The sequence below is a fragment of the Gambusia affinis genome, linkage group LG08, assembly GCF_019740435.1.
Source record: "Gambusia affinis linkage group LG08, SWU_Gaff_1.0, whole genome shotgun sequence".
NCBI classification, from domain to species: domain Eukaryota; kingdom Metazoa; phylum Chordata; class Actinopteri; order Cyprinodontiformes; family Poeciliidae; genus Gambusia; species Gambusia affinis.
Window position 1 is genome coordinate 14,724,045 of NC_057875.1, and position 24,283 is coordinate 14,748,327.

At 36.3% G+C, this 24,283-nt stretch overlaps 1 protein-coding gene across 1 annotated transcript in view; it reads left to right on the top strand.

The window, feature by feature from the left end:
* The window catches only part of trim44 (tripartite motif containing 44), a 47,245-nt gene that overhangs the window by 13,144 nt on the left and 9,818 nt on the right, over positions 1–24,283 (top strand). Inside the window, exons 4-5 of the mRNA XM_044124518.1 lie at positions 1,711–2,007; positions 7,270–7,292. Coding sequence (XP_043980453.1) covers positions 1,711–2,007; positions 7,270–7,292 — 320 coding nt within the window. The remainder of the gene's footprint in view (positions 1–1,710; positions 2,008–7,269; positions 7,293–24,283) is intronic.

The window sequence follows — 24,283 nt, forward strand, 5'->3', positions numbered from 1 at the left end:
TTTTTCTAAAACTTCCGACATCAATAAGAAGGAGTTCAATGGATATTTTACTTTTTAACCATTTTGTGTTAGATCCTGCTTAAATTCAAAACTTCCTGTAGTTAGTATTTTGCATATAAATTAAGCTTGAAAAAAGAGTTTTGCTGATGTAATAAGCTAACAGAAGGGGGTTGAAAGTGACAAACTAACAGCAGCTGTTCCAATACAAAATTCTAGTAGTAAATGTCATGTAAATTATTAGTATATACTGTACTCTCAGAGAGCCTGCTGCTGCTATTTTTTATTAAAAATAGTCAACAGTATTTTGTTAATTTCATTAACTGTATTTTATCCGAGTGGTTGTGATTAACGAGAATGCTATAACTTTAAATCTTACGACTGCCTCTCCAGTTTTTCAGAGTTAGAGGGGCGTTTAACAAGTACAGACAAGCATTGAAGCCTTGTCCAACCTAATTTCTTGGCTTTTATTCCTCATCTCTCAAACATATATTCAGGTTGTTAATTTCTTTGGGGCTGACAGAGAAAACCTCATTGCTGTCCTATTGGATGCTAACTCTCTCCTTCTGTCTTATTCAGAATGAATGATGAGGATGTTTTTCTGTCCTCATAGAAAGAGTAATTTAAAAGTGTTACCTATTGCGCTTGGTTTAATGGGCAATTTGGAGAATCTGATTGCTTGTGAAGAAATGGCAAATGCATAATAAAACTTTGGGCCCTTGGGGCATTCACTCTGCCAGACTTTGTGAAGACAATGATTCTTTGCTTCACTGAAGAGAGGGAGGCTGAAGGGAAACAAGACCGAGTGAATGGTGAGGAAGAGAGTTAAATTCAGCTCCAGGGAAAAGGGGAGATAGAGCAGCTGATGTTTGCAGATTGAAACAATTAGAACATATTAAACAGTAGAGACCATGGCAAGGGAGCTTGGAATATTTTTACGCCATGACAGCCTCTCTTTTTTTCTTTAGGGTGGAGTCATTTCAGTAGGAAGGACTGCAAGGAGGAGTCTGCTTATTGTGGTGCTTTAATGTAATGAGTCGGATCTAAAGAGTCTCAGCGGAGAGCTCGGTGAGAAATTAAAAAGGTTTCTCTGTGAGCAAATCAGCCATCTTGAAAGCAAAACAGATGGTTTCTGATGTAAAAGAAGCATCTTACTTATGGGATCCATGGAGTTTGCCCCAGTGATTCTGTGTCTTGCTAACAAATAGTTCCTGCATAAAAGAAACCTGTTGACTTGTAGAATATTTTTTTGAAAAAGACAAAGACATTGTTTCTTTGTCGCTTTCTTTGATCTCTTATTTTGCTATGTTCCGCTACAGTATTCCTCAATCACTGACTTGCAGTGCCTTGAAAACTATTCATATATTCATACAGCTTGTAAATTATTTACATTAAAGTCACAAAAAAGAATCGCATGAGACATCTTGTTTGCAGATTATCTATTAAGGCGATACAACCAACCTGATGAAGATGATCTAGTCAGATAAAACCCAAATGTTACTCTTTAACGTACCTGCAAAATACTAAGTGGACAAATTCTAATACTGTGTGTCCTTGACATCATTGGCAAACTTGATGCCGGCACTATCATGCTGAGGGAATTCTTTCTATTGTTTGTTTATATTGTAAAATTGTAATAAAATACATTAAGGTTTGGGGCTGTAATACTTTTGTTTGTTTCTATTTCCTCCTCTCTACCATATTTTCTACTAGATGTCTACAGAGGAACTGGAAGAATATGTCAGCGGCCAGTTTGATGAGCTCCGCAGGTTGGTTCGACTGGAGGAGAGACGAACGCTTCACCTGGTAGACCTCAAAGAAGCTTTCCTTACAGCATCGGCTGCAGAAAAAATTGCTGAGATCACCCTCGAAACCGAAAAGCTGCAGGAGGAGATGGATAACATCACACACCAGCTGTGCCTGCTGGAACAGGCTGAGGCTCAGGCAGTAGGTCCTGCAGTGGTGGCAGAGGTCCTGGCAGCGAGGCCTGGACCAGTCCACAGATTACTGGTGAGACAATCTTCCTCTCTTATTCACTCTCATTGTTTTTGTGAATTTACTCAATGCTAAAAGCACAGTTACTGTAGAATTTTCAAGATGTACAAGTATAACTATTACAGAATCCCTCATAACCTAACATTCAACATGCTTCAATTTTGTAAAATCTAATTTCGGTTAATTCCAATGTGTATTGTATTGTATTATGACTTTGTTATGACATAAAAACCTTGTATAGTTATCAAAGCTGTATGGTTTTCATACAAAATTCTAAAATGAAACCTGTAACATGATTTCATTGCTTTTCTTTAAAATTGAAGAGTAGGTTATCCCAACTGCTCCAAGCACTGTAACATGTCGTGGGAATGCTATTTATTTATTTATCATTCTAATTTTGATACAAAGACTTAAGCAAAGGACTTGTCAAACATTTTCAAAATGATGTAGTTTTAAAGTGCAGCTTGTGCAGATCATACAATTTTTGTACATTTTTTGTTGGTAGATTAACACAAGTATAAAAATTCTGATATTGGTATATTAGCTGGACTCTGTTAAGCATGTTGTAAATCATCTTTTAAAGATTTTAAATAATATTTATTTATAGGTAGCACAGATTTTGTTTATTTTATAAGTCAGGAGTAATTTTGGTGACATCTCGGGTATTCATAATTTGGATTAGATTTAGCTCTTCTTACAAATCATCAGGATTTATTCTTCTAGCCATTACGCAATGATCCAAGGTCTTATTTTTTAAAATTTTGTTCATGTAGAATCTGCAACAATGTACAGATTTGTTGCTTTGAAAGGTCAAACCAGCTCAGTTATTTATTCTAGATATTATATAAATAACTGAGAGATAGTTGCATGAAAATATTAAAGCTGACAGAATTTGTGTTTTAGGGGTTTAATTTAGTTCAGTTTTATGTTGACATTTGCAGATATCCTAATGTTTCTATACCAACGGTTAGGTTTTGACCACTAAAACAAACAACATAACTAGCTAATGTTTTGATGGTGACATTGTGGCGTTGGAGTTACAGTCATCTGTCGACTGCACTCTCAGTGTAGAAAATAAGCTATTTTTAGGCTTCAGAAGAATAACAGATCCATTGGAGAGAAAGCAGACATTAGAAATGGTCAAATCAATAGTTTTGTACATTTTTGAAAAAATAAATAAATAAATGAAAAACTTGGAAGACATACAAAGGCTTGTACGTCCACAGAACAGTGACAAATGATCACAGGATTCTTTTTATCATAGTGAAACAAAAATACACTCCTTAGTGTCTGGCAAAGTGAAGGACACTCTCCAGAGAAGACTTCAAGTGAGCAAACATAGAGGCTTCTCCACAAACTGTAAACCAGACATAAGCCTTTAGAATGGAAATGTCAGATTAGCCAGTATTCTTCAAAAGATAAAACACATACGATTAAACTGTGCAAGAATGATGGGGAACAGAAGCAAATAGAAAGCACGCCTCGAAAGCACATCGAATCATTTTTCAAACGCATGGAGAGCAGGTGATGACATAAGCATGCATTGCTTTCAGCATCTCAGGTTTGCTAAGGTTTAATGTTAGTGACTGAATGCAGAAACAGCTGATGAATTTTGTTTATCTACTGTATTTTAGTCACAGAATGCAGCTAATACTAAAAGTCAGTTCTCTTCTGTGCGCAGGAGAAAACAAAACAAAACAAAAAAATCCTCATGGCTTCAGTGACAGCAACTGGGGTGGTTTTGATTAAAAAAGTGGAGATTCTTGCAGGCGCAGAGTGAACCGCTATAATTCCAATCGCATTATGCATGTCTTTTCTTAAGGAAAATGCCAGAAAGAGCCACAAGCATATAACCAATTTTATCACAGTCCTTCTATTGTATCTTTCTTTGTTTAAAGAGCAAATATGTTTTAGAGCCATTAAAATGGGAAAGGGTTAGACATAAATAAATGGCAATCTAATGGTTTTCAAAGTGGATGAGAAATCTCTCGGCTTACCTTTTTAAAACAAATGGTGTTTTGCGCGACTCTAAAGCAATAAGTCTCCACCATCTATAGATGATAATGTGGCTTCCCTAGTGGATCATTTAATATGACAAAGTTGAGGGCACTGCATAGTTTATGCCGCTGCACAAAAGTGATCAGTAGAGAGTAAATGGCCAATATAGTTCATACATGTTTTTTTTATTATTATTATTATTATTTTACATGTCCGCTGTAAGACAAATGATCAAGAATATTAACTTCACCTCCTGCCTAAATATTTGTTTTAACTTTCTTTCCATCCCCCAAAAGTGTTGGGGATTAGCATGAAGTGATTTTCATTAATTTTTTTGTGCCTAAAAAATATTTTGGGGAAGCCAGTAGAAAAACTTTCAGAGATTTGAGAGACATGGCAGTATCCACTGTATAACATTTTGACAGCTGCATTACTGTTGTCCAACTAAACCATCACAAGTAAGACACAGATGGATTATGTGAAGAAAGGTGAGACTATCACTGCATGGCTCGCAAATATGGGACTATTCTGGTGAGACACTTGTTGGTCAGAACCAGATCTGTCAGATTGCCACTGAAGTGAATTACAGAGAGGATGCAGGTTTATTAGATTTTTAAGTGACTGCATTTCTCCTGACTTCCTTCTGCTTACTTTATGAATCACCATATAACACTTTACTTCATAAACTATTTTAGCTACAATTTTTTGCCTTCATTGCTTCTGTCTTTTGTGGGTCGTTGTGCGTTTATGTACAATTTTGGAGTCCTCACTCCTCATCATCTTTCTGCTGCTTTCTCGGCTGCTTTTTTTTTTTTTTTCATGTCCCTTTACATATTTCTGAATTGGGACCCTGAAAGTGAATACAACTGTCATAAACTATAAGCCTGGGCACATTTGAAAATGAAAAGTTGTAAAATCATTAAATATGCCTTAAAATGTTGTTTTCATGCCAAAGAGCCATTTAAATCCCAATGTCTGCATAGCTGTTTTGTATAACATAGAGCTTTTGGAAGATGTGAGCTTTGGCAGAAGAGCAAGTCATGTCCTCACACTCATCAAATTCTTAAGCACCTCACTCCCACATGTCTCGTTTCAAAATTGCAGAGAGGGGTGTTAGTACTTATAGATGCCAAATTAAAAATTCCCGTTGGTCTATTTGTCACTCACTACATCTAAGTCACCCCAGTCAAGACAGGAGGCGTGAGGGTTCCCTGGAGATGCTATGCATGGCTAAAAATGCTGTAGTAATGGTAATAGCTGATATGCAGATTGCTTTTTCACTGAGAGGTAAATCCATGGTGGGCCAGGTTCATTAGTGGCCCTAATTGAGAGTTCCAGAGCTTCTCCTGTTTGTCCTCTTGTATTTGTTATGACTAAAGTTAGCAACAGAAAGCATAGTCACCTGAGATGGGACTCTGTAAGGATGATTTTTTTTTTTTTTTATTTATGAAGGATTGCACAGATTAATTAGCATTTTTATTGTTTTTTTGTGTTGTAATTTGATTAGTTGTTTTTTTTTTTGTTTTTTTTTTACTTTTCAGAAAGATTGTCTCCAAGAGAGACGGTGCTTTTGTCTCATTGAAGTGCTGGTTCTGAAGCCAGAAATGTTTTCATATTAGGCTCAAATACTGCTGACATTGGTTGACCGACTTGCTGAATCTATCAACTGTAATGTAAAACATATATCACCTCACAGATGTCTTCAGTTTAACAGCCTAACGGAAAATAAGTAACATAATTACAGCAATCAATCCTGCTTTAGGTTGAACAAATATATCATTATGAGTAGATAAGATGCTAATATACCACTGTACATAGATTTATAATAAAGGAGGTCAGCATGCATTTGAAAATGGACAAATCTGTAGAAACCACAGACAGAATATGTTAAGAGACTCAGTCTGTCTTCAGCCATTATTAAAACTGTCTCAACATGTTTTTATTAAAAAGTGCCAAAGGCTACATTTGTATAAAAATTGCATGTGCTCACTAGACTCTTCATTGATGACTATACAGAAAGCACCTGACCATGCCATGCCACTGGGCAATAAGTAATGTCTGACTTTTAAATCCTCGGTAAGATATTTGCTGCTTAAAATGTGCATGCATTTGATTTGAATACATTAAGTGAAGACGCGCTCTAAAAAAAGATCTCAGGCTCTGAACACGTGTAAGCAGTGAATTTATAACTTCATACTTAATACTGTTGCATGTAGGGCTTCTGCTTCTCAGGTTTACAGGGATTTATATAAACCTTTAAATAATATAAATAAAAATAATAAAATAAAAAGCTGCAATAATCTGGTTGTAATTATGTCCGGGAATCTAAACACTCAACACTTTTTCAAGCTAGACAGATTGCCAAATAAGGGAAAACTCAGTTTGTGTTTCGTTAGTCTTCTGAAGATTCTGACGGTGCACATTTTTTCTACTTAATGAATATTTAGAACTGAACTATTAATATATTCAAGGCTGGTTTTCGTTGTCGCAGCCACTGAAAGAGCACACTCAGACTGAATCGTTTGACTGCTGACTCTTTAGTCTTGATTGTCCTTTTCATGGCTGCTCCCAGTGACCGACCTCATTTAAACCTATTGAATAACACAGAAAATAGATAATTAAGATATATTAATCTGTTTCCCTGCACTTATAGCTGCAAAGGTTCTTACAATAGTATCAAAGTGCCACATTTTTCAGCTTGTTGGTTTTTATTGGCAGGGGTGCTTGCATCCAGAGTAAATGTAAATGATTCATGGAAGAAGTAGAGATAAATCAACATAGCCATCACTCTTCTTTATTGCATTGATCTTTTCTTTATTGAGATTGCAATGAGATGTTTTTTTTTGTTTTTTTTTTCCAATGTTTACTCATGATAATGGTAAAAAGGTAAAACATCATTGTTACAGTGTAATAAGCCACTTTTCTTACATAAAAAAATGACAGTCTTAAATATGTATAGGCTGACGGTTAAAAGATTAAGATTATAAAATAGTTTCCCACTCAAAGAAAAAGTAACAGCTAGCCCATGAATAATTTCTCCAATTTACTGGTGCTTTGCTCCAGATAATTCCTATAAAACTTCATGAATATACATGAGCACAAGTGGTGACTGAAAGTGGAAATTAATTGGTCTGAATTAAAGGCACACCAGATGTTAATATAACTTGTGCTATCTAGCTTTATAAAATTGCTTTGTTGATTCCAACATGTGCAATAATTTTTTATGCCTCATTGTCCTCCCCCCTCCCCCTTTCTTTCTTTTCTTCTAATTGTTTGCAGCACGACATGGAAGCCAGGCCAAGGTAAGAATGCCATTGTGATTCACGCTCACTTTCTTATAGCACAATAGTAGGTGTTGCAGAAAGTGGACCCCTCTGTGCTTGAGTTTTTGATGCAACTTTCACCATGAAGCTGACTAGTATTCCTGTTGCATAAGACAACTCAGAGAAACACACTTTTTTTTTTTTTACGCTTCCTCAAACAATCCCACCTGCCAGCTCTGCCTTCAAACATCTGACAAACTCCCTGCAGTCACATCAGGCCTGCCTCACCCCCAAACTTTTCTGATCACATGCAAGTCACAATTGTGCAGTAGTGGTGACAATCTGCCCCATCAGATGAAAGGGCTGCGAAACAATGGCTGGCAGGCAGAAATTTGACTTTTGTTTAGTTGTATTGTGTACATGTAAGAAGCTGTTGTGTAATTACCAGGGAAGAGTCTTTGTTTCTTCACATTCTTCACACCTTTTTCTTCTTCTTCTTCTTGCTTTTTCATTTTTGTTTCTTTCATAAATCTGTTTTTGCAGCTCTGCAGGTGTTTCTTTGTGTCTGCCTTTCTTTCCCTGGTACCTTGTAAAAGTATCAATGCACTATGAATATATTCCCATATTATGTGACTACAACTAAAGGGAAAAAAAATAAAATTGTAGTGTGTAATTGTGAAGTGGAATGAAAACTATTTACAAATATTAATCTTTAATGTATGGCACTCATTTGTATTCTACGCCCTTTACACTGACCCCTAGATACATTGACCCCTAGATACATTGACTTGCAAAAGTATTCAGACCTCTTGAACTGTCCCATATTTTGTCACATTGCAAACACAAACATACATATATTTAATTAGAATTTTATGTGAAAGACCAACACAAAGTGCTATGACTGATTTAAAATATTTTTTTTACAAATAAAAATACTGAAAAGTGTGATATGCAAGCATAGATATGAAGCTAAAACTTTGATGAAAATATGGATTAAGCAAAATACATGGCAACTCTGAAAAGCAATTGTTATAGACTGCGAAAGACTTGAAAGTTGGCTGAAATTGTTTCTCCAACCGAACAATTATATTTAAAGCAGGGGCATAATCCAAATGAACAAAATTATGTAAACTATAATATTTCCCTCCACTTACAGGGATGTGACCTCTAGGCACAAATCCACAAATTTGTATCCACTCTTGGAATACCAGCAATTGAAGACTTTGCTACTGTGAAAGCATTTCTAGGGTTTTGTATATTTTGGCAGGTCATTGTATGTAACATATGTCTGTTATAACATAAAACTACTTTTATAACTTAACTACTTGTAGAATCAATTACCTATTTATGATAGGCAGATTTCAAAGTGAAAGATGTTTATGGTAATGTACACTCAGGAGTATTTCACATTTTCTATATGTAAAGCCATCTGAAATAGAGATCCCTTTACAGTTCTCATGGTTCATTGATCAGGAAATGTGGATACCTTTGCTTTCTTTACTTGGAGCATAAACCTTGACAGCAGAGTTTATAGTCAAAGTAAAGAAGGTAAAGGTTTTTACCCAATTAGATTTCTTTATGGGCTTTCATCCGAAACTGCTCCAGATACAGACAACACACATTCACAAGAATAACAGGCCTTGAGAAAATGTTAGACCATCTGTTGTTAAAGAAAAAAAAATCTATTCTCTTCTAGACTTCGAAGTGAAAACAACCTATTTATGGTAAAATAAACTTTTTGATGGGCAATATGTTTTTTTACTAGAAAATAGAAATTGGATTTTTGACTTGACATTTTTGTGGTCTTGCTGCTTCCTTGAGGGAAAATGTTCCTTATTTCTTCTCTGTGGAGTTTAATGTGCCTTGATTTTAATAACCAAGGAAAGTTGTGACCAGTGGTGCAGCATGGTTCCAACATGTAATATGTTATTGATTGGTCAGCCTGCATTATGACCCGAAGCACTGGAGCAGATGGCAGCCAGTTTGGACCCGAGGGTGAGATGTAACTAATGGTTTGCCCTTAGAAAAGGTTGAATTCTACATCTGTGCAAACATACACACACACTATTATTAATGCAGATCAAACCATTTTGCACCAAGCTGCAGACCCCCTGAAGAATCCTTGGTAGCTGTAACATCTGACACTTTTTGAATAAGTTGCTAACCAAAGAAAAGCTCTGAACTTGGACTTGAACTCGGATAAAAAATGGAACTTGAAAGGTGTATTCTGGTCACATTGATGTTTGTTGAGAAATACAGAGTTTTCTGACAATTTGAGGGTGAAGTAAACAAAAAGGCGAAACTAACTGGTATTGGGAAAATATACAGAAGAAAGAGAGATTTTGAAGGATCAAGCGACGAATGGATGGTTAGGGTTGTGTGCAGTGGGATCCAGACAGCAAATTGATTATGGAGCAGAAACACTAATCCGCTGTCTGAGCCCCATATCGCTGCCGTAGACAGAGCATCCCCACAGGATCTCAATCCTGCACCCACACACATCTTTCTTAGACTTTGCTCGTCAATAGAAGCCCCCCTCTTTGCCAGCCCCTCAACATAGGTAACCAATGCCTGCCAAGATTTTCTCGCCTCTGAATGTAAATCCTTCTTTTGTCCCCTTCTCAAAATCATTTCACTTGTGAGTCTAACATGATGCATTGCAAATTTCACTTTCATGTCTGTGCTTTAATCTGCACACCTTCATTGCAACCTTTGTCCCTGATGTTTTGGATCTTACAAATGCTTATATCAATGTTCCTCCACTATCCACATTTTTTGCAGCCCACTATTCAAGTGTTTAGGTCTATTTTTGTTTTAGTGAATGTGAGAATTTTCTTAAAGGCAAAATGGAACAACACTTAGTCTTCACATGATTTATGTGAATGAATTTGCAAGTGTGTGTACGCGTTCATATTCATATGCCCACAGAGGCAACCATATCATCATCTGAAATCTTTGGATGCATTATTTAGTGTGTCCAAGGATATCAAAGCTCCCAAATTAGAGAAGATTGTTGTTCTTGGCAAGTAGCTTCTTTTTAATGCCTTAGAAACTTGGTTATCAATCAACCAAAAGTGTAAAAGTATGAGATGGTTGAAGGGGTGAAATTACCAGCAAAGTTTAGAAAAATAATTTTGTTTGTTTCATTGTACATAATCTCTATCAGTCACAAACAGAATAGGGATGTCGAACCACAAAGAAAATTGTAAATTAGTAAAATTGTCACAATTATACCCTTTATACAATTAAACAGAAGCTCATGAGTGTTGATTCTACACTGCTGAACAAATATTTTACCTTGTCAATATTGCCAAGAGAGCAACTGCAGTGAAATGCTACATAGTGAATCGTTAGGATTTATTGTATTTAACAGTTGTGAGAAATTGTGCCGAGTTCAGAGGCCATCTGGAATGGCATGAGCTAAAGTAGTCTATTAAAGGATTAGATAACTAGCACATCTGTTGAGTCTGCGTACATATTGAATCTTACAGAGTATTTGGTTTCTTGAGACATTCTGTCTGCATACCATACTGATCAGCCATAAAAAAATAAAAAAATAAAACGCTGCTTTCTGTTATTCCTTAAGGCAAGAACGACATGGAGGTATGTGGTCATTGTTGTTTGCCTTTTGGTTTGCAAGATTATGCAAAATAGTTTTTTGCCATTAGATTACACCCACTCAGTTTGAACTGAGATACTGCTTAATGCTGATGGAGTGTGAAAGAAGACACAGAATGACAAATAAGGCTTAAGGGAAGCTAGCTAAAATGATAGGTGCAAAACAATTAGACAATAACAATTACTGCAAAGTAAGAAAGCTGATCTTCCAGGCATGATATTTGCAAAGAATCTCTGAAAATGTGTCAATAACACTAGCAGCAAATAATCTGATTTGATTTTCAGATTAGTTTAAAATAAATACACAGATTTGTTTGTTAATTTATTTGTGCAAACAACCAAATCAGAAAACATATCAGTTAAACATTTGGTAAATTTGCTTTGTTAGATTGTTGGAGACCAGATGACCACATGTCAATACTCCTCTCACACACCAGCAATTAAAGCTGGCGAGGGAGCAGAACATATAATTTCAGCAGTCATGAAACCGTTTACTGTATACTCCATGATTTAACTTTTTTGAATGTTATTTATAGAAACAAGTTTCTCTAAATTAATACAAAACTATATTAGGCATAAAATAGCTTGTTCTTACAAAAATGTACATTTTCAGTAATGGATCGTTCGAACACTGCTTTAAAGTGAACACATCCTGAATATTCGGTTCCCATCAACATGTCACAGTTACTGTTAAAAACACACTTCTGGGCGTGCCGTGGTGGCGGAGGGGATAGCGCGTACCCATGTTTGGAGGACTTGAGTCCTCGACGCGGCTGTCGCGGGTTCGACTCCTGGGCCTCCAGATGTTTGCCACATGTCTTCCCTTCTCTTCTTCCCCCTTTCCTGTCAGCCTACCATATAAGGGACACTAGAGCCCACGAAAGAACCCCTGGAGGGGCACAAAAAAAAAGCACTCCTAATTAAATGAGCATTGGCAACACCCATTACAATTTTTAAATTGGGGGAAAGGGTCGTGTGGAGCTGCTGAATGTAACAAATATAGCAACTTGTAATCTAACTCAGTTACTTTTGAAATCAAGTAAAATAACTGTGACCTTTTAATCGGTAGTTGCGTTTCTTTTTCAAGGTTTCTTTGGGAAAATATTGTGACAAAGTTCATCATCTGACATATTTGACCTTTGTTTTCCAAGTTTCGTAGTCAGTTTCAAGTGAAGTTTATTTCTGTAGCACATTTCAGCCACAAGGAAGTTCAAAGTGCTTTGCACTTAAAAACTATTTTGCTTATCATTTGTCAGGACTATGTTCTCTAAGGTGCAAAGACTTCTCTGTCAGCCTAAGCCAAGGCAGCAGCCCTGAGCTTCCTGCGTTTTTAAAAATGGCTTCATCCTTTTGTCAAATTATTAGCTAAACTGAAGCTTTCACAAAAGCTGAAAAATTTTGATAGCCCAGATCTGACATCCATCTTTTTAAGTGTGACAAGGGAGACAAACTCCCATTTAGCATCTCTTTCTTATTGCTACTCCTTGATCTAGAACTGTTTCAATTCATGAAGACATCATTGCTGTTTTGCTGTAACATCTCTGACTGAGTGCTCTGTTATTCTTGACTAGATGTTGATTCGTTTCACTATTTCTTAGGTACTCTCTCTTAGCTGACATTACACCGTTCACAAACATAATTTTCTGAATGAAACTGGAAGAATTGGTGGGTGATGCAATAAGATCTGTATTAAGAAACACAACACACATTGTTGTGTATTAAGTAAAACATTTACAAATTCTAACTTGTGCAAATTATGTATTTTAGCTGAATGCTGCGGTTGTGTTTTGTCAGATTGTTGTGGACAGAGTTATACTTTGATAGATTCCATCATAATTTGATTTCAAGAGTTGATCAACCAGGCAGATGTTTGGAGATTATCCCCACCCAGTAAAGCTAACTAGAGAATCAGTCTGGATCCGTCAGAATGTTTACACCTTCACCGTTCTGAGAGGCGGCTCATTTAAAATCATTATTATAAAAAACTTGCACACTGCACGACTTCATTCTTGGCTCATTTATTGCACTATTTGTAGAAGTCAGTTTATGGAGAAAAAATAATATCTGAACTATAGTATTTAGCACTGTTTCTCTTTGAAATACATTTTTGTAATCTTAATCTTGTTTGCGACTAAAGATCCACTGTGTACTGTGTACACATAGACCAAAAGACATTTTAAATTATGAAAATACTAGTTAATGATGTTATTTTAGACAATTGTTAACTAAAAATCTGTACTTCTTGCCCTGCGCTCTGGCATTTTTTTTCAAAATTTGATCTACCATCTCATTGTTCCATGCATGACCAACAGAGTTCTACAGTAGAGATGTCTGTCCCAGGTTAGAGACCACCCACAATCACACAATGAATTCACATGAACACACAAACCAAGAAATGGAGGCTCACACAGAAGCATAATCTCGGGGACACAGCTTATCTGTCTGAGCTTCATGCCTTTCACTGGGGTCAAATAGATGTGTTAAGTGAGGCAGGAAGGGACTGGGGTGAGGGGAGAGTGGCTAGAGGACATTTGATGGAGCTCAGAGATTAAGACATGGAGGGAGATGCATTTCCTCTACTGAAAAATTAATATCGGCTCCCAGAATACACCCTCTCATTTTTATGTCATTCTATCTGTGTGTCCTTTGTTGCTTGTTTGGCCAGCTATCTTTGTATGAAATACTTATAATTCTCAAATATGAAATGAAATGTTGTCTGTTCCTCTTAATAATTGAAAATGTTTAACTGAGATCCATCTGTTTCTATTTTCTTGTTTGCATGTGTGTGTTTGCTGGAGAAACCCAGATGCTTGATAAAACCAATCTAAACTTTTATGCATTCTCTCTCGTAGTCTGTATGCCTTTCTCTGAATCAGTGTTTCTTTTCCTGTCATGCTTTCTTCTGCCTGCTTTCCTCAGGCTGTCACTATTCCATAGTGGTGATACTAAGCTTCCAGATGAATCTAAAGCACACTAACAAAACCGTAAATATATAAACATGCAGATTAGAAGGAGGCATATTTGAGTTGCTGAAGGAAAGGGGGAAAAGTTTCAGCATCAGCACCTGCTTTTGAGGTTGGTGATGACTAATGGCACTTATTAGTTTCTACTGAATATTTCCTTGAATATAAATTACTTAATTTAGGTAGGAAATACCTCTATTGGTGTTGCTGCAGCAATATTATCTATTATACTTTGCAGGTTGAAACCTCCTTTATGCATCCAAATTAGACATTTCTAAGAGTCGCGCTGTAAAAACTATCTTTAAGAGATGGTTTTGTTTTTTTTTCCAGAAATAACTTTAGTGGCCTGTATGTTTTTTGCACAGCTTCTTTATGTGACTAACCTTCATATTTATTTAAGACAAAACAAATTAATGCTTTTGTTGTAAGAAACTTTGCAACAATGTGTTCTAAACTGAAACATACCCATTTAGTTAATCATCATAAAGTCAGTTTTGACCACCAGGATTTTACAAAATTCAGTTCTGAGAGTGAACTGGTGTTATTCTTTCCATGTAGTGCAGCCTTGTATCATTTACAAGGAGCAGTAAATAAAACATCTGGGACTTATCTGCTGCATATGAGGACTGCAGCAAATCTGTGTGTATCAGTGATGCCAGAAATGACTGTGTTTGTAGTTAGAGACCAAGGTACCTTCTTAGGTTGTCGCTGGTGTGTTGATGTTCTCAATTGCCATTGAGAAATTTATTGATAATCCAGGTATGTAGGGTGCAGCTCTTTCCCAATTACCTTTTCTGAACTTCCAGATTCTGTTTTTGTGTTTGCCAGCAAATATGTGTTGGTCTACTCTCATTTATGTTTTATGTGCCCTCTAAAAGTCTGCTAAAAGTCAGATTCCTACCCTTTGAAAATGCATTCTGATCCTAAAGCAATAAATCAGTGTTCACTAAATATATCTCATCTCTAAAACATATTGAAACATAGTCAGAACTACACAAAAATATCTTATACATTTAATTAGCAGACTTTTGCAAGAAAACCAAAACAACAGAAAAGCGATATAGAGAAGTGTGCAAATATTTAATTCATAAATGACTGAAAGACCACTGGTCATTTTCATTCCACAATAAAGCAAATAATACTAGCCTTTCTGGTGCTGGCAAAGAAAATACAGATTTAACAATTTAATATGGAGAGCCACATAACTCCTTAAGCATGCATAAGCTTAATTGAGCCTTGTGTAAAAAAACATTTTGTTGAAAGTAACTAGTTGAGACCCTTTACTAATCGTAGTGGCTTAATGCTCTTCACTTTGTGATTTCTTCATCCAGCTCCTGATGTTTAGTAATAAAAATGTTTAAGGAGCAAAACTGGTGGGTTTTGGATAAGAAACTGTGGGTGTAACTAAACAGGCAGGAGATGAAAAGAAGGTGTAGCCTGCAGAGATGTATTTCTGGTTTGTTGAGGCAGTTGTGTGGAGACTACTGACGAGGGAAGAGAAAAATACATACAGTAGAAAAGAGGGAAACTGTGTCAGGTTGACAATTCAGAGGGGATAAGCCTGAAAAAATTAAAGAAAGCATGACAAATAATGTTTCAGAAGGCGACACTCTACAAGATCCTGAGACAATGGGTTAGAACAGTGAATTACAATTAAGTTTTCTGGTACAAACATTTTATCACCTCAGTTGGACCACGTATTGTATTATCTAATCATAATGCCTGATAGCCCCATGCTACCAAACCCCTTCTTGTGAGTAGTCATTCTATGCTTTGGTCATGTCTTCTTACTTCGTTTTCCTTTCTCAACCTGAATTCATCAGAAATAGTCATCCTGGCTTTTTTTTTTTTTTAGTTTCCTTTCTGATTCCCACAGTACCATAGAAGAGTGGAGTCCAGCTCCAGTCCACTAAACTGCCTCTAACTGGTACAATTCCTATCCACCATGGCCAGATTAATTTTCAATTGGCAAATTTGCCACACCTCTGCCTATCAGTTCCCAGATTTTTGTACCTGCTTCAAGGGTAGTACTAGCGTATTGATCCCAGTACGGCACCAAACCGATTTGATTGACAGCTATTTACATTCAAGTGAGGTTTTCATATACTTTTATTTTTATTTTCTTTATTTTGTGTGCGTGTTAGCTTATTGTCTGAGGATAAATGTGGTTCAGTTTCAATGTTTACGTTTAAACAAAGTATTAAAATCGTGAAAAACATCGGGTTTGATACTTCTTGGTCTAAATAACACCAAATGTAGTCAGATTTCAGTGTATTTAGGTGAGTTTTGATGCTTTGTAGTTTGACATTGTCCACAGAAAATGTTTGCATGGCTTCTGCACATTTTCACGCCAGCGAAAAAGTGCGTATTTTTACACAAAGTTAATTTTTATACATGCCGACCTGTGCGTAAAATATGGCGCCGCACATTTTTTGTGCGCACGCACGCTTTATGCATGAGGTCCCAGATCTGAGTCTTTATCATTATGTTTGGGTCAGCAAAAAATTTCTACAAGACAAAATGAAATCTCTGGGTTTATTTGAGTCCATCAGAACCGCAGCCTCGAGGCTCTCCATTGCTGAGTGTTGCTGCAAACATCAGCGGAGAATTGACCACAGCTGCTGCACGCTCACGTTCTGCCCACAATAGTGAGTAGCAGACCATATAATGGAGAAGCTCACTACCTGGGGTAGAATCAAACCACACATTAACTGGTTAGTGCGCGACTTACCAGTGTAAAAAGCACCTTTAGATGTGTGACTGCACTAGCACAGCTGAAATGGTCCAACTACCTCTCGCCATGTTCTGCAGAAGCCAGCTAACAAGTCATCTTTTTAATTCAGCTTTGTGAGGACAAGAACTAAGCATGCGGGATATCAGTCGTTAGGGACTGACGTTGGATGCTACTGCCACAAAAGTTTTTGCAGTTTGTAGACTCTATTACAAAACATCAAAAATGTATTTTTAATTCAAATTTGTAGCTGTTATGAATGATACCGTCTAAAGCAACGCAGTTATATAGATAAAAAAAGAGTCAAGAGTCAACAGGAAGTGAGAATAGTTTTTATCTAAATAAGAAGCTGGATAACAGCATCAGAGCGGTATTCTTCTCACATGTCTATTGCATGTCAAAGCATATCAAAGATGATGGAACTCTGATCCCCTAGTAATGAGCTGACCTTTTTTGTCACATTATGTTATTAATGAGCACTGTTTTGTAGTCAGTACAAGGATGTCTGTTGGGTATTTTGCCTTCAGACTGCAAAGCATGAGTGCTTGAATAAGAGTAATGGGGAGATATTTTTAATTGAAAAATTATCGTTTACAATACAACCAAGTTGAAGCTGATTATTACTATGGATTGAAATTGATAAGATGTTAGCAATACCGATTCCGTTATCAATCTCATTTATCAATTCAATTTTGTATCAATGTTCTTGTTGATTCTCGCCACCTTAGGAAATAAACTTTTTAAATTAAAATATGCACCATGCTGCAGTTGATTCAAATAACATTAAATCTGGCTTAAAAAAAATAAAAATTTGTCTGTCAAATGAACATTTCAACATAAAAAATGCAAGTTTTTGCACATCAACCATTTTCATGCAGACAAATTATGCAGCTTTCTAAATATTTTTAGAAAGCTATAAGAAAACAACCTCAGATGTTATTTCAATGTATGTTTTCCTGTAAAAATTCTAATAAAATGTTCATGTATGTGAGTAATTTTGAAAATATTTCATGGTACCAAGAGGCACCTGATAAAGAAACCAGTTTTCACAGAATCCTTCTGACAAATGCATGCATGTCATATTCCCACCAAATCTTTGGTACGTTGTGGAGTAGACATTAGTATCCAACATGATGCGTTTTATGCTTGCCAAGCAGAGTTGACAAGCATAGTAAAACCAATGTACAATGTAATTTTTGTATTCAAAGAAAAACATGTGACTCTCGGCCACACTGCAAACCCATTCGGTCATCATTCTGAACAGTGTTTCCTTTCATACCTCTGCATCATATGTCCTAAATTCACTCCAGCTCTCATTTTAAATAGTATATGTTGCAAGATAATTAGACTGAACTGCATGATAACCTACTTAGAAAAGATTTACAAAAACAGTTCGGAATTTGTGAAACCTTTTGTGTTTGTTAAAGAAATTGAAAAATATATGTGTATGTTTTGTTTGTTTATTTTAACACTAGTCCTGTCTTACAGTAGATATGGCCAAATTGAGTTTTTGGACATTTTCTCAATAAGAAAAAACCTAACATGAAAGAAAAAAAAAACAATATTTTCCCCAAAACTGTCTCATTTCATTGTGAGGAACTCGGTACGTCTTGTCTCACGAGCTGGACGTCACATCATGTATCTAATAATTCATGTCACTTATGCTATAACACAATTATGCTATTGACTTTTTCTTGTTTTTATTGTTAAAAAGAATCATTAGCAAAGAAAACTTGGGCATCAGTGATTACAGCATACCAGGCACACTGGATGCAGTCAGCAGTACACTGGAACATAAACTTTGCTTACTTTTGAAAATAATTTGCCTTTGGTGTGACAGAAATGAAATATTGCTGAAGAGAGTGGATAAGGCAATTAGAACTTCCTCTTCTTGTGACCTCAGCACTTTAGTCCTGTCCTGGTTGTTTTAAGAACATTAATAGTAAAGTTGAATTGAGTTCTAGGTGACAGAAGATTACAAACAGCCTATGTGGAAATTCTTTGTATTTTCTGTCAAACCCACACACACCAATGCATAGTTTCTCTACATGTTTTATCCATATGGCAGAATGTCATATCCGATAGGCATATGATCATTCATGTAGTACTACACACACTGTAAACACACTCAGTAATGCTGCGCTGTGCACAGACATTCATTATTCATTCGTTAAACCACACAGACACACAAGCAGACATTTGCATCTGCCAGGTAATTAGAGAAAAAATAAAAAGAGCACAAAAACCATCTTTCTGTGTGCTGAGTCTGACCTATGGCCTCTTTAATCACACGCACATGTATATGAATGCTCACCCATATAATCATAGCTGCTTTGGCCTTCAGAAGGAATACAGGTCTTTCTTCAGCTTGGTGGAGATGAAGAAAGATGATGGCAGACTGAACCCAAAGGGCAATGAATCAATGTCTTATAAAACTATTGCTCTGGGTATGAACTGTCAACACAGAATTTGCAGTCTCCCCTTAAACAAGCACATTCTTAAAAAACGTATTCGTTCCACAACTGGAGATGGCAACAATCCTGCAACAACAAAATCTGTGCCTCTCCTGGTTCCCACTTTGTCCTTCTGATTAGTTATTCTTAGTGGGGGAAGCAGGAGAGTGCGACGGGTGGCATGTTTAATTCAGCAGCCTCATGATAAGCCCTGTTGCCACATCAGTTTAAAATGTTTGGTAGTGAAATATGAAAAATAGCTTGGATTTAGCTACCCCTAGGCTGTAATAGGAGATATGAAATACCCTTTAAAAATCACATTAAGCTAGTGGTTCTTAGAAAAATAGAGGAGAATGCAGAAAGTATTAGATTTTTTTTACTACTTCCATTATGTTTTTTTTTTTTTTTTTTGGGGGGGGGGTCAGATTTTAAAGTCACCTTCCTAAAATAATGGCCTAAGTCATTTTTTGGCCAAAGGTAGGTAAAATATCTTATTTTCCAATCAGAGAGGAGAAAAAGGGTATTTCACTATCCAGCTAAAGATCCATTTCCCAATTATGAACTAGTTAATCTCTAAAAACGGGTTTTTCTCTTAAATGCAATCACCTTCAGTTCCCTAATGATAGAATATCTGATAGGTGCATGTGACCTCCAAGAAACGGCAGGCATTTATGGCTGATGTTTTACAGGATGCATTAGCACACATAAAAGTTTATTAGTCAGGCAGCACTGGGGGAGCCTTTAAGCTTCACAGATCTGTTTCATTGTGCTACAATATTGAATTCAGCCTGAGTGCTTATGTAAGAACCCAGTGACAGAACAATTTTTTTTCTTCGAAATTTATCATATTGCGTTATTGATATGGTTAAAGGTATGGGTATGTAGATCCTGTGTCCACAAGCTTCTTTACGCAAGTTTTAATTTCCATATGTTCATGTATTGAATATTTTGAATCTCCCGTAAAAGTATAAAACCTTTCTCTTTGACTGAAAAGTGGTTTTATAAGCAACTATTATATTGTCGTCTGTTGGAATCAAGATAATATGCAAGTATATCAAGTATATCTTTAAATCCCATATCAGTAAAGTGTTTGCTTGATGTAGTAGGTTGTAGGAAGGAGGTAACATATAACTTTGTCATTGGAATCTCCCTATCAACTTTTCTGTAGCTTTTAGATTTGTTTTAAAATTTAATTCCTTGTTTTTAAAAATCTTAATGACCTCATCTCATGTCTTAGTGACACTATTACCACTTCCACCATGTATGTTCAACCCAGAGTTGTAATCTACTGGCGACACCAAAGACTCCAATGAAAATGAAAGAACCTACTTTTAGTTATCATGACCCAAAACTCTGGAATGCTCACCCAGAGTCTGAAACCTACTGACCCCTTTAACTATTTTACCAACTTTTTATGAAGCTTTCTTTCATTTTTTTCCTCTATAAAGCATTTTGACAACACTGCTGTTGAAAAGGTGCTGCACAAATAAGGATGTATTTATTTGTTGAAGAAGCTCTCTTTGGTGCAATCTGAAAAAAAGTAATTTAATTCATACTGATTAACATTCTGCAGGGTAGATGAGGCTTATTGTACTTTTATCTGGTCAGATGAGAGTTGTGACAGTCTGGTGACTGGATTGTCTGTCTGGATGTCCTTCACACTGAGGGTTTAGATGACAGACCTTGAACGCAATGGTGGGGGAGTTTTCATGTGGCAGAAGGCTTGCCTAATAGCCGTTCTGTTCTCCAGCTCTGTCTGCTTTTCACAGGCACAGAGAGGATTTTTACTCCCTTTTTTTATCATCCTCCCTGGTTTTTATGCACCTATGATTCCCCTACCTCTCCAATCAGGTAGAATGTAAACCAGGAAAGGATTTGAATTACTGCTTCATGTGTGGCATAAAGAGGCTTTTAATTTCAAAATTTCTCCAGAGCAATCTAGATTTCAGGACAATGCACTGGGGGTACCAGAGCTGTCTCTAATTAAGGAGGCGTCAGCGCTCTGCTGTTAGAGAAGGGGCTTGTTTGAAAAAGGCAACAGGGGGCATCTCAGCCAACCTGCCAAATGTGTGGGCGCTGCTGTGACCAGTCAGTCTTCATAATGGCTGTCTGCCTCTGGGACTGAGCCCATTCTGTGCTCACACAACAAATTTGTGGAAATGAAACTAAAAGGAGCAGCCTTTGTGAGTCCCGGATTGTTGGACAGGGCAGCAACAGAAGGTGAAACGTAAGAAACAGTAGTACAGCAGTAAGAAAGTGTTTTAAATGCCTCACAGTAAATTATGTACGAGCCATGTTACTAAAGCAAAGAGAAAGGAGAGAGCGAGAAGCTTTGGGCAAAATGTGGGACGGGGACACCGTAGGCTCTTACGAATCATTATCAAATAGTTGTTGAGTTATTTAAGAATAGAACGCCAGACTACTTATTTTTTGTTTTGCTTTACTTGTCTTCTTTTTGTGAACCTAAAAATCTGACTTAGAAGATGCATCACATGGTGAACAAATTTAATTTTAGGTCATAGAAATATTCTGTATTCAATGTTTGTTTTTATTACTATTTATTTAAACACTTTAGAAAATAAATTTTACACTGCAAGTCGTATATTTTGTTCCCCTAGACTCATCACTCATTTGTGTAAGCCAGCCATTTATGTTTACTCATTAATTTACATAAATGCACTTATTGCGGAGTCAGTATTTAGACAAAATGAATAATGTTTGCACCATGATGGCACAAGCTGGCAAAATTGTACTTCATACCTTGTCTTTCTGAATCTTTCATCACCTCCTACTTCTCAGTAAATATTAATTTTTCACAAGCATTTATTATACTATTTTATTTTTTTGTTTTTTTCCATGAGAATAAATGAAAAGGCAGCCTTCAATAAATATAATAGTTACCATAGACTTAATATAAACCTTGAATTATTAAATTTTGTAGTGTACATACAGACCATATGTTGCATATTGACATTATAAAGAATTTGATTAAAATGAATCCAAAATAGAAGTTTGTATGTAAAATTAAATAATAATGATAAACTAAGTACACCCACAAAATCCTAAATATATTTAATGAAGATGTAAGTGTTGTTTTCCTTATTTTTACCTCACCTGCCATTCTAATTCTTACTGGTATAATCCAGAGTTTAAAACATGATCATTCATTTGTAAATAAAGTGTCATAAAGCATGTATGTTCATGTAAGAATTTACTTTTAAGTATATATATATATATTAGGCCCAAATTGAATCCAATTTTTTTCACCAAATACTTGATTGGTGTCTAAACTAATACAATGTCAAGTCACAATAGTCATCACTGCATTATCGTGTGCAATAATGCAATATAAAGGACTATTTTACACATTCTAATTGGCATGTATGCAGGTCCTTCATACCAACAGTAAATTCTGCTGTTAATTGGGCTTCTATTGCCCTTGATACCCATTCTTGATGGACATTTTTAGTGTGTGAGATGCTTAAGCTCACAAAGAGTGATGGAGGCATTGTGACGAAGGAAGAGGGACAAAGAGCCAGGACTTCCATCTGAACTTGTATGTTAGGTTCACAGGCTTTGTTTTCATTCCAATATTTGAGATATGCTGTACAAAGAAATCTGCAAATAGACAGATTTTCTGCAAATAACCTTTGCTGCGTTCAACAGAAAATAGAATATACAAATACTGAACCACAAATAGGCAGAGGTCCAATATATAGTGATGAACCAATTACTGTTGTGGAACATATCACTAGATGAAATATTCCAGACATTTATATCAATGTTGAAAATGTGAAATCCCAAATAATTATATTTCTCCTCGATAACATTCTGCTATTGTCTTTAATCATGGCTTTTTGTCTTTGGTGCAAATTGGGGGGTGTTTACTTTTGCCACCATGTGGGTGGTTAAGTTGTTTATAAAAACCAATAATTTATCTGTCTTTAAACTATGGGCAATTTTAACCTACCTACCTATTGCCTTTAGGTCATAATGACCAAGATTAAAAGCTGAAAAAAAACCTCTAAAGATGGCCATTTGGCCCTTTTTTTCAGCAATTGTAAACATTGCAAGCATAGCTCAAATTGTCAAGTTAGGTGGTTTTTTATTGGTCAACACCGAATCACAACAGAATGGGTAAGACACGCAGTTGCAATAAATATCCCTTAATTATTTTATGAAAACATTGTTTTTTGAATTTGTGCATTTTAAAGATTAATGACTGCATGTTTGTGAATAAGTTGAATAACAGCGAATGCTACAGTGCACCATCATAAAAAACATAGTCTTGTTAGGAGCAATGTGCAACGTCTGTCTTCAGCTATCTCTTTATCATCCATCGGGGAACCATGAAAGGGATTCCATTATCTTGTCTGCACTCCCCTTTAAGGAATCTCCTTAATGTCTTATATTGCCATGTAATTTGCAACCCATAGTATAATGGCTGAAGGAAATGGGAGAGAACGGTTCTTTGCATATAAGAGTGCAATATTCAGAGTGATTGGGGATTGTTGACAGGTTAAAAGTCCCCATGGTAGAGAGGCTTTCAAGAATGAATCCCTCATTCTCACTCTGCCCTAAAGCAAGCAGCAATGGAAATCTTTTTCTTCCTGTTCTGGTTCATTTTATACTTCCATTGATATTATAGAGAAGTTTAATTTTTAGTATACATGGATAACATTTCTCCAGTTCCCCTCGATTAGCCACGGCTGCAAAAATGGTGAAAATCGCTAAATGAGACAACGTGAGATTGAGCCTTTCCTGTTGCTAAGGGCTTTTATCTAAATGTCACTTAATTAGTTCCCTGGCATGATTAGCAGCGGTTACCTGTGTCACAATAAGAGGGAATTCCGTTTGTGAAGGGATGAAGTATTCATCTAACAGCTTACGCTTGCTGCAACACAGACAAAGCTATGTGATTATTCTGATTGGCTGAGCATCAGCACACTGCTTTATTCTGCGTCACTGACATTTTCTGCCTCATTGTGCACTGACCGTACTCGTGGGAGACCATCCCTAGCACGTCACGTAGCTGTGGAGTTTGTTGCGTGCAATCTTTGAGTAGAATAGCATACCAGGTTTTGTTCTCTAAACTTTAAAATGATCATGTACAATGTCCAGAAGTTTGAGTAAGTTCTTTTTGAGGAGATGATAATTTATCATTGCCTTTCCCAGATGTGGTCAATGTGGAGGTCATATTAAACATCTACTAGATCAATCTCCCATACATCTAATGTATTGCTTGTTATTTTGCTTACTCTCTTT